Below are 16,653 nucleotides of genomic sequence, written 5' to 3'. Positions count from 1 at the left end.
GGGAAAGGTTGTTTATCTTGTCTTATTATGTTTTGTTTTTCAAGTAATAAGTTTTTTTATTAATCTCTCCCACTAATTCCCTCCCCCATTGAGCAAATTTTTAAAAATAACCCCCCCAAAACAAAACAGTTCCTAAATATATATTTACATAGTCAAAAGAAGTTCCCACATTAGCTATGTCTGAATGTATGTCTCTTTCTTCATTTTATGTTCTCTCATCTCTGTCAAGAGGTGAGTGGCATGTTTCTTTTCTCTTTTTTTGGACACATGGCTTATAGCTGCATTGGTCAAAGTTTTAAAGTCTAAAAGTTTTTCTCTGTTGTGTTTTTAATTTTCTACAAAGGTCCTTTGGAAGCAGAGGTCTAGCATGGAAAGTAACTTATGGAGAATAAGGAAGGGGAAATTAGGAAGGTAAATTAAGAGAGGGATTAATCCTAAGAAAAACAAAAACAAAAAAAAACTTCTAAGGATTTGAAAAGTAATATTTGTAGTTCTTGCAGTGACAAAGAATTGGAAGCTAAGGGGTTGCCCATCATTTAGGCATTGTACATTATGCTTTTTACATGCATACCTACACACATATTCACACACATTACAGAATACTTTTCTACTATTAAGAAATGATAAAGGGGAGTGGGGAAGAGTCAAGATTGAAGAGTGAGAGGAAGCTTTTTTAAAAAATGTTATTTTATTTATTTATTTTTTAAAATTTCTAGTTGCATGTATAGATTTTGGGGGGGGGTCCAAATTTTTCTCCTGCCTTGCCTTCCCTTCCCTCCCCACTCTGGCAGCCAGCAAGCGATATGATATAGGTTATACATTGTAATCGTGCTAAACATATTTCCATACTAGTCATGTCGTAAGAGAAGAATCAGAACAAAATGGGGAAAAATGCAAGAAAGAATAAACGATGATAAAAAAAACAACAAAAGTGAAAATAGTACGCTTCAATCTGCATTCAGACTCTAAAATTCTTTTTCTGAATGTGGAGAGCATTTTCCATCATGAGTCTTTTGGCATTGTCTTGGATCATTGTATTGCTGAGAAGAGTTAAGTCTATCACAGTTGATGATCATACATTGTTGTTGATACTGTGTACAGTGTTCTCTTGGTTCTGTTCATTTCACTCAGCATCAATTCATGAAAGTATTTCTAGGTTTTTCAAAATCCGTCTGTTTATCATTTCTTACAGCACAATAGTATTCCATTACTTTCATATACCACAACTTGTTTAGCCATTTCCCAGTTGATAGGCACCCCCTCAATGTCAAATTCTTTGCCACCACAAAAAGAGTAGCTATAAATATTTTTTGTACATGTGGGTCCTTTTCTCTTTTTTATGCTCTCTTTGGGATATCAACCTAGTAGTAGTATTGCTGGGTCAAAGGGTATGCACAGTTTTATAGCCTTTGGGGCATCATTCTAAATTACTCTCCATAATGGTTGGATCAGTTCACAGCTCCACCAACAGTGCATTAGTATTCCAATTTTCCCACATCTTCTCCAACATTTATCATTTTCCTCTTTTTTGTCATATTAGCCAATTGGATAGGTGTGAGGTGGTTTCTCAGAGTGGTTTTAATTTTTGTTTCTCTAATCTCTAGTAATTGAGAACATTTTTTCATATGATTGTAGAGAGCTTTCATTTCTTCATCTGAAAACTGCCTGTTCATATCCTTTCACCATTTCTCAATTGGGGATTGACTTGTATTCTTATATATTTGATTCAGTTCTCTATATATTTTAAATAAGAGGCCTGTATCAGAAACACTATCTGTAAAAATTATTTCTCAGCCTTCTGCTTTCCCTCTAATCTTGTTTGCATTGATTTTTTTTGTGCAAAAACTTTTTAATTTAATGTAGTCAGTATAATCCATTCTGCATTTCATAATGTTCTCTGTTTCATCTTTGGTCATAAATTCTTCCCCTCTCCATAGAACTGACAAGTAAACTATGACAGCAAGCATTTTTGCCTAGCTCACCCAGCATACCTCTTCCACAGCAACTTAAAATTGCATCAGACTAAATTCCAATCAGGAAAGCCAAGGAAAAGTCATAGTGAGTCAATTTTCTCAGCCTAGGGTAGCTGAGGAATACAGAGAGATCTGTGGATACTGGGGTGGGCACTGGCCAAGTGTACAATTTGGCAGTTATAGCACAAGGGATGGAGATTATTTCTGTACCCAGGGATAGGAGAGAGGCCCAAGATAGTGCACCAGGGCAGGAAAGACTGGAGCAGAAAGAGATCCATTGAACTAACATTGGGAGCAGGAAAAAGTGCCATCTGGAAGCTCTGTCACCTACTATCCAGTGCTAGGTCATAGACCCAGGGCAGAGAGGGGTATTCCCTACAGTATACTATGCCTAGCTAAGTATCAAGCAAGGAATAAGTTCCAGAAATGTAGAATGTGAACCAGGAGTAGAGCAACAACTCAGTTCTAGCCTTTAGCCCAGCACAAAAGCTTGTAGTAGAATAACTAGGGCAGGGGACCAAGACCAAGGGGAACTAGCAGTTCAATCACTTTGAACCTGCAGTATTTATTTATTAAAAATTACAGCAGTAGAGGAAAAAATGGGAAAAGAAAAGAGAGCTATGCAAAAAAGTTAAGAAAGGAAAATTAACAGCTTGGTAAAAGAGGTACCATAAGGGGCAGCTTGGTGGCGCAGTGGATAGAGCACTGGCCCTGGAGTCAGGAGGACCTGAGTTCAAATCTGGCCTCAGACACAACACTCACTATCTGTGTGACCCTGGGCAAGTCACTTAACCCCAATTGCCTCACTAAAAAAAAAAAAAGAAAGGAAAAAAAAAAAGAAAAAAGAAAACAAAAGAGGTACCATATATTAGTGAAGAAAATGAGTCCTTGAAAATTAGAATTGGCCAGTTAGAAGCTAATGACTTCATGAGATATCAAGAAATTATCATTTTTTCAAAAAGTTGAAAGACTGAAAAGTAGAGGAAAATGAGAAGTATCTTACTTGAAATCAGCTCACCTGGAATAAAGATAAAGGAGAGAAAATTTAAGAGTCATTGGACTACCAGAAAGCCATGAACACAAAAACAACTCGGATATCTTAGAATCAGAGGGCAAAATAGAAATTGAAAGAAGCTACAGGTCACATCCTGAAAGAAACTACAAAACAAAAGTTCCTAGGAATAATATAGCTAGAATCCAGAGCTCTTAGGTCAAGAAAAAAATACTTCAAGCAGCCAGAAAGAACTCAAGTACTGCAGAGCCACAGTCAAGATCGCACAAAATTTAGCAACCATCACTATAAAAGAACAGAGGCCTTGAAGTATGATATTCCAGAAACCAATGTATGGAAGATTACAACCAAGAATAACCTACCCTGCAAAATTGAGTATAATCCTACAAGAGATAAAATGGATATTTTATGAAAGAGATGACTTTCAAGCATTTCTTTTTTTTTTTTTTTTGGTGAGGCTATTGGGGTTAAGTGACTTGCCCAGGGTCACACAGCTAGTAATTGTTAAGTGTCTGAAGTCGGATTTGAACTCAGGTCCTCCTGAATCCAGGGCCGGTGCTCCATCCACTGTGCCACCTAGCTGCCCCCCCCTTTTTTTTTTAATTTTTTTTTTAATGTAGAGTAACCAGATTATTATTTTTCTTTTGCAGGGCAATGAGGGTTAAGTGACTTGCCCAGGGTCGCACAGCTAGTAAATGTCAAGTGTTCTGAGGTCAGATTTGAACTCAGGTCCTCCTCAATCCAGGGCCAGTGCTTTATGCACTGCGCCACCTAGCTGCCCTCAAGGATTTCTGATAAAAAGACTAGTGTTAAATAGAAATATTGACATAGAAATTCAGACACAGGATTCAAGAAAAGCATAAAAAAATAAACATGAGTGAAAATCATGTGAATAAACATAAATGTAATAATAAATGTAAGAGGATATATACAAGTAATCCCTCAGAACTTTATCATCACCAGGGGTTTTAGAAGGCACCTAATTAGAGGGTTTGACATAATTCTATTATGTTTGAATGATTTCAAAAGAAGAATGGAGAACTGAAGTAGAGGAATGCACTGGAAGAAGGAGAAAAAAAAGGAAGAATGGAGGAAATTATCTCACATAAGTAAGGAAATGAACAAATTTATAAAATGAACAAGGAAGAGTTGATAAAATGGAGGCAGTAATGTCAGTGAGTGAGCACCACTTGAACTTCACTGTCATCTTAATTGATTCAAGAAAGAATACATTTACACACCTAAAAAAGGAAGTAGGAGGAAAAAACAATAACAGGATGGGGCAGGGAGGGAATAAAAAGAAAACTTTACACAGAAACAATATACAATATTATAAAGTCTAGCAATTTTGCAAGGCTTAGAAATTCTGATCAGTGTAATGACCGACTGTTCTATAGAGCTAAATGATGAAGTATGTTACCCACTTCTTGATATAGAAGTAAACGGGTCAGAGTACAAAATAGGACATAGACTTTTTTTGGATATGGCCAATGTAAAATTTCTCTCATTTGATTATACATGTTTATAGCAGGAATTTTGTTTTTCTTTTGTTCTCATTTGGAAGAAGGTGATGAGAAAGCATATTTTTGCTAATTCAAAAAAAGTAAATTTTAATTTAAAATGAAGGTAGCTTTGGAGTCAGGGTTTTATTATGTCTTATTGTATCTTCAGAAAACTTTTTTTTTACAAATATCTAAAACATTACCATATTAAGTCATTTTCTACAAGAAAACTTGAATAAAAGGAAAAAAAATGAAAGAAAGTGAAAAATAGCATGCTTCAGTCTGTGTTCCATCAATGTCATTTCTTTCTTTGGAGGTAGATAGTATGTTTCATCAGTAGTCCTTTGGGATTGTCTTGAATCATTATATTGTTGAGAATAGTTAAGTCATTCACAGTTCTTCATCGAACAATATTGTTGTCTCTGTGCACAATGTTCTCTTGGTTCTGCTCACTAAACTATACATCAGTTCATAAAAGTCTTTCCAGGCCTTTCTGAAATCATCCTGCTTGTCATTTCTTATAGCACAATGATATTCCATCACCATCATATGCCACAGCTTGTTTAGCCATTCCCTAATTGATGGACATTCCTTTGATTTCCAACTCTTAGCCACCACAGAAAGAGCTGCTGTAAATATTTTTGTACAAATAGGTCTTTTCTTCAGAAAACTCTTGACCTTTGGTATGTGGTATTTGAGAAAGGAAATAATGTTTTGTTGTTGAATTACCAGTTGAGGCTTTGCTATATTTCAGGGAGTGTTGTGAGCTAAAAATATTTCATCATTTACTTTTCATGACTGTTTTTTCATTTGCTTCTCCATATGCCTCTGAGACTTGGTTTTTATTTATTACTTGATCAATATTTATTTAAAATTTAAACACAAGGACAGAGCCATTGCAGTGTGTCCTACATGCCCTACATACTTTTATCCTACTGAGAACAGTGGAGCATTAACTGAGTGGGATATGTATCTGAGAATGCAAATATAGAATGCAAATGTAAACTATACACATTAAACCCTATGGGTAAATACATGAAAATATCAACAAAGGTTTTCAAGTTGAATTTAGAACTGGAATGTGAGCTATTACTGTTTGCTTTGGTCTCAGAAGTGCGGATGTATGTATTTAAGTTTTTAGATTCATTATTAAAAGAATTCCCTAGTGCATATAAGATATCCATGTGACACAGTAGGAAAAGACTGTGAATTAGGAGTAAGAGAATCTAAGTTCATATTCTGAATCTTTCATGCCTTGTTCAAATCACTTAACTTCTTTAGGCCTTGGTTTCTTCATATATCAACTGAGAAGGTGGATTAGAGGACCCCTATAGTGTCTAGACATTACAACCATGACTCGTAGTCTTTCCACATTCTATGAAATTTGGTTATCTAAATGTTGACTTAACTATTTAAGAGAATATGTTAGGCTTTATTGTATGTATCATTGAATCATAGACTAATTTTAGCATTAGAAGAGACTTCAGTGACATTTTGGTACAACCCGTATCTGAAAAGAAATCTGAACCTAAGCATACCCATGAAGTGGTCATTCAGGTTTTGCTGCAGGATTTCCAATGAGGAGGAAACATTACCTTCTGAAGCAACAACCCATTATATTTTGGAATTGTTCTAATTACTAGGAAGGTTTGCCTCACACCAAACTTTAGTTTGCCTCTTTGCAATTTTAATCCATTTTTCCTGGTCCTGTTCCATGGAACAAAAAGAGCAAGTCTAATCACTCTTCCACAAGAATAACCTTCAGATAATTGGATATAGCTATTATGTTTCCTCCTAAGTCTTATTTTTTCTACTCTAATGTCTCAGTTCTACCATCTCTTTGGCCACCTCAGTCTATTTCTCCCCATCACCACCACCTCATCAATACACAGGGATGGTCATACTCTCAGTCTCACCATTACCCTCAATTGTTCTATTTCCATGATTAATGATTGGGAACTCTGCTCTTCTTGATCATAGCATAGCATCTTATTTCATTTCATTCCTCTAAAACCTATTACTTTTACTTACTTTACTACTAGTCCTCTATCCTTCAGCACTTTCCCAAGGTATCATCCCCTGCTCTAACTATATTTTTCTCCATTCCCAATCTCTATCTTATTATTCAAATCTTTATTGTTCTATGCTCTTGAATCCCTTAGACAATTCCAACCCTGGAGTACTCCTACTATCCACCTGTTCCATTCCTAATGACTGAATTTGAGAAAAGTTTTGCATCTGACGGTCCTCCTGCTCATTCCTAATGGATTCTTTATCAAACTTCCCACAGAAATTGTACCAAACCTCTTATCTTCTCAAAACTCTCATGCATCTCTTCCCCACTCTTCTCAATTGAGGACCTTGTATCATACTTTACTGAGGAAATAAAGGCTATTTATTCTTCATTAACTCCCTTTCTTTCTTCTCTACATATCAAAACTCTTAGCATTACCCTCTCTCCATTCTCCTTTTTACAATGGAATCCAATTAAACAGTAGGTAGCCACCAAGGTTTCTGTCCCCTCCATGTTCCCTTCAGCCCTTTTTCTCCTTCTTTCTTCAGCAAATTGCCCCCGCAAATATATCCCATCTTTTACTAATCTTCAGGCTCTCCCTATCCAGTGGTTCCTTCCCTTCTGCTTATAGGTATGCCTCTGGTTCTCCCATGCTGATGAAATCTTCATTTGATCCTATCATCTCTTCAAGCTGTTGCCCTATAGTTTTCTTCCCTTTTACAACAAAACTCTTAGAAAAAGTCATCTATCTACTGCCTCCACTTTATCCCCTCTCACTCAGATATCAACCTCTGGCCATCTTGTTTCCAGCCTCATTATTCATCCAGAACTGCTCTTTCTAACGTTAAAAATGTACTTCTAATGCCAAATCTGATGGCCTTTTATCAGTCCTCAGCCTTCTTGACATCTCTGCAGTATTTGACACTGTCAACCACCATCTTCTTCTGGATACCCTCTCTAGTTGTTTTGTTTTAAACACTGTTCTCTCTTGGTTCTCTTCTACCTGTCTAGTCATTCCTCAGTTTCCTTTGCTGGTTCGTCTTCCATATCATATCCCCTAACTGTGGGTATACCGCAAGATTTTGTCCTGGATCTTTTTCTGTTCTTTTTCTACACTCTCTCATTTGGTGACTTTATCAGCTACCCTGGAGGTAAATCCTAGCTATATAGATATCTCCATGTCTTTGTACTGTAAGCCTCCATGCCTGGAATATTTTCTTTCATCATCTCCACCTCTCAGATCCCTAGTTTCCTTTGAAATATAGTTCCAGCACCACTTTCTCCATAAAACCATTCTTGATTTTTTTTTGGGGGGGGGGTGAGGGAGTTGGGGTTAAGTGACTTGCCCAGGGTCACACAGCTAATGTCGTGTCTAAGGCCAGATTTGAACTCAGGTCCTCTTGATACCAGGGCCTGTGCTCTATCCACTGTGCCACCTAGCTGCCCTGAAACCTTTCTTGATTTCTACTGCTAGTACCTTCCTTTTCATTTACTTTGTATTTATTTTGTATATATAGAGTGTCCCCGAAATCTTATTTCTTTTCTTTCTTTTTTTTTTTTTGGCAGGGCAATGAGGGTTAAGTGACTTTTCCAAGGTCACACAGCTGGTAATTGTCAAATGTCTGAGGCCAGATTTGAACTCAGGTCCTCCTGAATCCAGGGCCAGTGCTTTATCCACTGCGCCACCTAGCTGCCCCCTTCTTATTTCATTTTTAAGCTTTAAAACTTAAAACTGCACTGAGACTTTTGGGACATGGATCTATGTCTATATATCTATATCAACACACATTAACATATAAATATGTTGGTTTTCCTGGTAGAGGACAACTAAGTGGTGTGATGGATAGAGTGCTGGATCTGGAGTTGGGAGTACCTGAGTTCTAATCCAGCCTCAAACACTAGCTGTGCTAGTGTCTTAACCCTATTTGCCTCATTTCCCCATCCATAAAATGAGCTGGAAAAGAAAACAGTAACCCACTACAGTATTTTTGCCAAGAAAACCCCAAATGGGGTCACAAATACTTGGATACAATTGAAATGACTAAATAGTCTCCTAGTAGAATAAACTCTCTGAGGGCAAGGATTCTCATTTTTGTCTTTATGGTCCAAGTACCTGGCACAATCATACGGCACAAAGGGGTCTGCAATAAATACTTGTTGATAATTAATTGACGCTCTCCAGATTTTCAATATCCCTCCTAAACTGGCACCCAGAACTGCATATAGTATTCCAAATGTGGTCTTTTTAAAGGCAGAATGCAGTAGCACTGCCACCTGCTCATTCTTGGAAACTACTTTTCTTAATGTAGCCCAAGAACACACCAGTAGTTTTGGTTGCCATATTTCACTGATGTCTTTTTTTTTTTTTTTGCGGGGCAATGGGGGTTAAGTGACTTGCCCAGGGTCACACAGCTAGTAAGTGTCAAGTGTCTGAGGCCGGATTTGAACTCAGGTACTCCTGAATCCAGGGCCAGTGCTCTATCCACTGCATCACCTAGCTGCCCCCACACTGATGTCTTATACAAATATCATACCCTACTAAAATCCCCAAGTCTTTTAGACAAATTTCTGTCTAACCATTCCTATTCCATATTATGAATTGATTTTTGGAACCCATATGCAATATATTGCAGTAATCCATATTAAATTTCTTCTTATTAGATTCAGTCTATTATTCTAGTCTGCCAAGACTTTTTTGAATCCTAACTGTCATCCAAGATTTTATTAACTAGTCATTCCAGATATATGTTATCTGGATAGTTGCTAAATTTGATATCTGATTAGAATTTACTTTGATGAGCATTGCAGAAGAGTAGCCTAAACAGAGGAAATAAAAGAGGAAAAAAAGGAAGCAAAAGGCTTTTAAACTGTAGTCTGTGTTAATCCCTTCCCAGGCCACTAAGTGACACATTTTGTGACCTATTCTGCATATTTTCATCAGACAGAGTCTTTATTCTTTTAGCATCTCATATATCTAGTAGTGATCATATTGGACCACCTATAGCCATTTTCCCCCAAGAAAAACAGAACACTGGTAGTATACTAGTAATACGCCTTATAATAAATATTCTCCATGGCTGATTCTTCTAAGTCTTTAATGGTTTTTCCTCTATAGCTGAGATCACCTGATATAAATTAAGCAATAGTGCTAGAATTCTTAAGAATGTTTCTGTTGTTTTCCTCCTTGCTCTGTCATTATCATGAACCTAGTACTATCTTGTATCCCATGATATATCGCTTGAGCACTCAACTAAATTAAGTCATTCAGATGTCTCTTATTCAGTCAACCCCTTGTCCTTATCACCTTTTCCTCCTCTCTTTTCCCTGTCAATGTTTTTTCTCTCCTGTGTTTAGGACACTTGCTACATGAGTGGCTAAATAATCTCATAAAGTATTTCATGCCAAGATGTCTATAGTAATGTAATATCTCTCCATGGTGGCGTATTGAATTTTAGCATTTATTAAGCATCTACTATGTGCCATACTCTGTGCTGTGTGCTAGAAATACAAAGAAAAGCAAAAACCAGTTCCTTATTTCAAAGAGCTCACAGTCTAATGGAAGAGACTGGAACCGCCAGAGAAAATGTCCATAGTGAGGAGATAGACTGCCAGGAACAGCAAGGAAGCCAATGTCTTTGTATTGCAGCGTACTTAGAGAAGAGTACGGTATAAAAAGACTGGAAATGTAGGAAGGGGCCAGATTATGAAGGAATTTAAAAGCTAAACAGGATTTTACATTTGATCTTAGAATGAAATTGACTGAATAGGGGGCAACATGGTCAAACCTGTTCTTTAAGATCAGTTTGATAACTGATTGGAGGATAGACTGGAATGGGGATAAGTTTGAAGGCAAGAAAATTAAGCAGCAGGCTATTGCCATTTTCCAAGTGATGAGGTAGCACCAGGTATATGAGAGATGCTACAAAAGGTAGAAATTTTGACAAGGCTTGGCAACTGATTGGATATTAGGATGAGGGAAAGTGGGGAATTGAGATTGACACCAGATTGCTAGTTTCAATGATTGGAAGATCGGTGGTACCCTCAACAGTAATAGGAAAGTTCACAAAAAGGGAAGGCTTATGGGGAAAGTGTAATGAGTTCAGTTTTGTACAATAGGGTTTAAGCTATCTTTGGGACATCTAGTTTGGGATATTGAATAGACAGTAGGAAATTGAAGACTGGAGGTAAGAAGAGAGGTGTTAGGGGGCAGCTAGGTGGCATAGTGGATAAAGCACTGGCCCTGGATTCAAGAGGACCTGAGTTCAAATCCTGCCTCAGACACTTGACATTTACTAGCTGTATGACCCTGGGCAAGTCAATTAACCCTCATTGCCCTGCAAAAAAAAGGAGAAGAAGGAGGAGGAGGAGGAGGAAGAGGAGAGGTGTTAGGGCCAGACAAATAAATCTGAATATCATCTACAAAGAGAATAATTGAATCCATGGGAATTGAGATTACCAAGCAAAATAATATAGAGGTAGAAGAGAAGATGGCCCAGGACAAAGCTTTTGAGCTCACTCATTTGATTGGCAAGTATAACCTGAATGAGGATCTAGTAAAGAAAAAGGAGGAGTAGTATGACCCTGGGGTATGAGGAGGACCAAGTGGGTGTAGTGTCACAAAAACCTTGAGAGAAGAGCATATCTAAAAGAGCAAGATAGTCTCCAAGACTGTAGAAAGGTTGAGAAGGATGAGGATTGAGAAAAGACTATTAGATTTGGAAATAACGGCATTTTGGGTAAATTTGTAGAGAGCAACTTCAATTGAATAATGAGATCAGAAGCCAGACAGTAGAAAATTAAGAGACTAAGACGAAAGGAAATAGGGGCAATGATTATAGACAGTCTTCTTAATGAGTTTAGCTATGAAGGGGAGGAAAATAATATAGGTTGATATCAAATAGGAATTAACAGATAAAATGAGGATTTTTTTTTTGAGGATTTAGGAGATATGGGCATGTTTATAGGTGCTAGGAAAGCACCTAGAAGAGAAGGAGAGATTGAGGATAAATAAGAGTGGTGATAATAGAGGAGACAATCTACTGGAGAAGGTACAATGAAATGAAGCCACTTGTGCTTTATCTTGCAAAGGAAAAGAGTTACCTTTTCATGTGAGATGGATGAAGGAGATAGTTGTTAAAGGCATCTGTATGATGTGAGAGGAGGAGGAGGAGGGGAAAAGAGAGGATTCATTTCCAAACGGCTTCAATTTTTTAAAACTGAAATATGAGTTAAAGCTTTTAGCTAAAAGGGTAGGGGAGGAGGAGCCATGGAAGATTTGAAGAAGGAAGAAAAGTTTAAGAAAAGCTGTTGTGAATGGGAGAGCAAATTAATTAGGGAACTGTAAAAGGATGGCCTGATAGCATCGAAGTGCCAGTTGAGATTATATAATATAAATTTGTAGTGAACATTGTCAGCCCAGTTTTGTAATATTCTGTATTTTCATTCAGCACTATGTGGATAGAAGAATGTGCAACAAATGTGGAAGGTTTAGTAAGGCCTAAGTGACAGGACACAAGAGGACAGTATAGAGTTCATTTGATTCACAAAGGGGTCAAGATGGGGAAAACAAGTAGCAAGTACAAGGGTGATGAAAGAACTGAAGGGTGGAAAGATTGGAGGTGAGAACAAAGAACAGAATTTAGAGCTAGAAATCAAGCCTCTTCATTTTACAAATGAGGGAAAGAGGGACAGCTAGGTGGAGTAGTAGATAAAGCACTGCCCCTGAATTCAGGAGGACCTGAGTTCAAATCTGGCCTTAGACACTTGACACTTACTAGCTGTGTGACTCGGGGCAAGTCACTTAACCCACATTGCTCCACAAAAAACAACAACAACAACAAAACCCACAAATGAGGGAAAGAGGTAACTAGAGAAGTTAGGTGACTTGCCCAAGGGTACACAGCTAATAAATAGCATAGTCACGATTTAAACTTAGGTTATTCAACTTCAAGTCCAGCATAATTTCTGCTCTACCACACTATTTCTCTTCAGACATCTAAAGCTATCAGTTGAACCCACCAATGAAAAGACTGTGGGAAATTTGAAAAAAAAAAAACACACACACAAAAGAACATAGCTCTTTCCCCAACTTCTCCTTTTTGTGATGTCCAGTAACATATATTCTGCCTCCCTCTTGTCCTGTATTCTGAATTTTGCCTTAAACACAAAGAGGTCAAAGACTAGCTAGAGATAAATGAAAATTTAAAGTAAAGCAGTGAGGTAAAGCTCTGATAGTAATTTTTTTCCTAACTCAGTGTTCTGAGGTATTGTGGTTGTATTAATTATTTTTTGTCTAATATAGACCATGTCAAACAGAGAAAATTGACCTGAGGCTATCATATTGTTCCTAAGCTAAAAAAAAAAATGAGCTAGTTATTATAGCAGTGTATGGTTCATTAAATATCAGGGAAGTAGGGAAGAGAGCATGGTGGCTGTTAAGATTCATAAAAAAACTCTTATCAAACAAAGTTATCTCTGTCACATTTTTGAAGGAATTTTGTATGATTTTTGACATGAGCCTACAGTTTATTACTATTTTGCTCTACTAAATTGTGTTGTTTAGTCAACAAATAAAAAGTACTGTGAGGTCTTGTGTTTTCTACACCTTTCACTTGTATGAATCTAAAGACTAATCTATTTTATTTGCAAAAGCCTGCTTTTTCTTATGTAATACTTTCATCAAAGATAGCCTTAATATGAGTATAAATTATTCTCTCAGAAACTTTGTGCCAATAGGAAAGCACGTTTATGAACTGATGTTTTGATGTTTTTCTCAAGTTGCTTTTTATCCAGATACCTATAAGATCCATGATACTGTTTACAGACACTTGGTATCCTCTATTCTTTGAAATATCTTAAAAATCAATCTCTCGGGGCAGCTAGGTGGTGCAGTGGATAGAGCACTGGCCCTGGATTCAGGAGGACTTGAGTTCAAATCCGGCCTCAGACACTTGACACTTACTAGCTGTGTGACCCTGGGCAAGTCACTTAACCCCAATTGCCTAAAAAACCCCAAAACAACAAAAATCAATCTCTCAACGTTCCTAAAATTGTCTCTAGGTTAGTCTTTCTCTGTTTATCCTTAGGCTAGTTCAACTTTGCTTTTTATATTTGGGTTTCCTTAGTGCTATTTTTACTTCTTTGTTTAGCACATTGGGGAATATGATGTTAGAATTCAAATGTAGTGGCCCTTATTATTATATAAACTGTCATTTATCTTTTACATTTTCAATCTGTTTGCAGTCTTTCATTCAGTCAGTAAACATTTATCAAGCACCTAGTATGTGCCAGGCACTGTATAAACACTGGTAGTCACTTCTCTAATTTCATACTTAAATAATCAGGAGAGGTCCATCATCATTGAATCTCTTACCAGGGTTTCTTTCTTACACCACTTCTCACTATTTTATGAGATGATATTGCCCATTAGTCTGTTAAGGAAAATAAATCCAGTAAGCCAGTTTTACTATTTATATACTTTTTACCTCATTTTATATCCTTAAGTATTTGATTTTATCATTAAATTGAAGTATACATGTTGCCTGGAACATAAAGACTACATACAGATGGATGGTTTTTACCTATAACAGAAAGGATGAGAATGATGATTAAGTCACAGACTTTATTAGCTTAAAGAATTGCCTGGGTGGGGCAAGTAATTAAATTGCCTGGGTAAACAAGTAACTTGCTTAGTCAAAGGGGGGACTTGAACCCAGATAATCTTGACTCCAAGGCTGTCTCTCTAGCCATAATAATATGTACAAAACAGGAAATGAATGCAGAGTAATGTCTGGTGAAAGATTCAAAAAATGCTTCTTGTAGGAGCTGACCCTTAAGTTAATTTTTAGAGGGAGCCAGAGATTCCTAAGGCAGAAGTGAAGGGAGAGAACATTGAACAATGAAGTCATGGAGATCTCCTATAATTGACCAATTTGGTTGGACTGTAGTAATGTGTGAAAGAATAAAATATGATCAGCTTTGAAATATGGATCCAAATTGTGAAGAACATTAAATGCTAAGCAAAGGAGTTTATGATTTATCTAGAGGCCACAGGGAGCCACTGAAGTGTCTTGAGCAGTGGAACAACCTGTACCTTAGAAATATCTATTTTATAGATATGTGGAAGAAACCCTAAAAATATAAACTATGATCTTTGTAAGGATGAAAATAGCTTTTGGGTTGTATTAATAGATGTTTTCTGTGTTTCCTTTTAACTTAGGGACCTTGCTGCAAGAAACTGCCTGGTTGGAGAAAATCATATACTGAAAATCAGCGACTTTGGAATGTCTCGTCAAGAAGATGGTGGCATATATTCATCTTCAGGCTTAAAGCAAATTCCCATCAAATGGACTGCTCCAGAGGCCCTCAATTATGGTAAGAATATGTTCTTTCTTTCCTCGTAGTATATAAAACAAAGTACATAAAACATGAAATTATTCACGAGATAGATCACAGACTTTGAAGTGTAGTCTAATTTAGAATTACTTCAGCATGTGTTTGGTCATGATGACGTATAAACTTTCATGCCTTAATATTTTAATATGTACATGTAAACCAAATATACAGGAATTGTTCTTCACAAAAAAGTATTTGCAGTTCACCAACATTGATTCATTTATGATTGCCTTTGAAAAAAACCATGATGGTACATGCTATTTTTAAAAGCATAAAAAATATTTCCCCCTTTCTCAAAAATATAGATAATCAGTGTTAAGTGAAATAGTTGAAATATATGCACAGTAACTATGTTGCACTGATTCTGGTGCTAGGCCCCTGAAATAAAATATTCTATTTGACTAAAATTAGGTCCCTAAAATTAATAATGTTCAATAATTCCTTAGCCCTTCATCATGAAAATGTATGTTTTCCTAACATCTTTTTTTTTTTTTTGGTAGGGGGTGGTGGGGCCACTTGTATGGAAGGTTTGTACTTGTGATTTTCCATTGAGAAAATTCCCCTTGCCAATGAAGATTAGTAATGCTATTCTAACAGATAACAGCCTTACTGAATTACCTGAGGTACCCATAAGCTAAGTGTCATTAGGTCTTTTTTAATATTTTAGAATGTTTCTTTTCTAAAACTCTTATAGAAGTAAAACAAAAATTACTTTTTAAAACATGAGACTTTTTTACTTGAAATTTTATGCATCATTTCAAAAGGAAATGCAACCCACATTTTATGTGGGTTGGGAGTAATATGTTATAACAAGATCAGGAATGAAAAGAAGAAAAGACCAGATTGTGCTTTAAAGAGAAATTCAAAATTGTATTTTCAATATAGGAAGGCAATTAAGAAGCAGCATGCAATCCTAGGTTTGGTGAATGAGTATAGCATGTCTTGAATAATTTATGAATTCTGATCAACACAATGACCAATGTATGACTACAAAGGGTTGCTGATGAAGCATGATACCCATGGTACCATTCTACACATGAGACACACATTTTCAGATATGGCCAATGTGTGGATTTGTTTTGCTTGATTTTATAGCAGCCCAAATCACCTTGAAAAAAGGGCCCACCTTCCTCACCACCAAAAATACCAGCTGCCACCAAAGGCAATAAGCCTCAATGGTGGCAGCACTTCCCAGACTACTTCTGCTTCCTACCCAGCATCCCAACCCCCAACCCTCAGTATCATTTCTGAAAGCCGACCCAGTGGAGATAGAGCCTGTCAGCCGATTCTGTAGACACTACAAGCCACAGTGAATGAAGACCCAGAAAAGAAAGTTATTACCGCCAAAATCCTGTCAAATGGATCAACTTCAGAAACTGCTATGATTTATCAGTGGAAATAACAGTAAAGACGAGGCGTTCCCATCCACTTTGACGCTGAACCCTAATGGATGATGGGATCTTTCCATTAGACTTGCAACTGCAACCTGCAGAATTTGAGCTTCTTAAGAGCAGAAACTATATTCTATTTATCTCTAGTGTTTAGCATAGTAACTAATATTTATAACATTATAGGATAATATATATAATATCTTATTATAACAAATATAATGCTAATAAATTCTTTTTTATTCATTCATTCACTCATTAAGGGTTTTATTTTTTTCATTTATGGGGATAATAGTGATATAAAAAAAGTAAGAAAAGAAAGCACATGTTCTCTGAGAATGCTATCCCAAATTCCCATTCATGTTAGAAA

General features: G+C 36.7%; 1 protein-coding gene across 3 annotated transcripts in view; it reads left to right on the top strand.

The window, feature by feature from the left end:
* Positions 1-16,653, top strand: part of FER (FER tyrosine kinase) — a 284,636-nt gene that overhangs the window by 248,435 nt on the left and 19,548 nt on the right. For all 3 annotated transcript variants that reach the window (XM_043975821.1, XM_043975819.1, XM_043975820.1), the window contains one exon: positions 14,720-14,874. In XM_043975821.1, the coding sequence (XP_043831756.1) occupies positions 14,720-14,874 (155 nt within the window). The remainder of the gene's footprint in view (positions 1-14,719; positions 14,875-16,653) is intronic.

This window comes from Dromiciops gliroides, chromosome 1 (genome assembly GCF_019393635.1).
Source record: "Dromiciops gliroides isolate mDroGli1 chromosome 1, mDroGli1.pri, whole genome shotgun sequence".
In the NCBI taxonomy this organism is placed as follows: domain Eukaryota; kingdom Metazoa; phylum Chordata; class Mammalia; order Microbiotheria; family Microbiotheriidae; genus Dromiciops; species Dromiciops gliroides.
The sequence above is the reverse complement of the archived record's forward strand: the minus strand, read 5'-3'. Positions and strand labels throughout refer to the sequence as shown.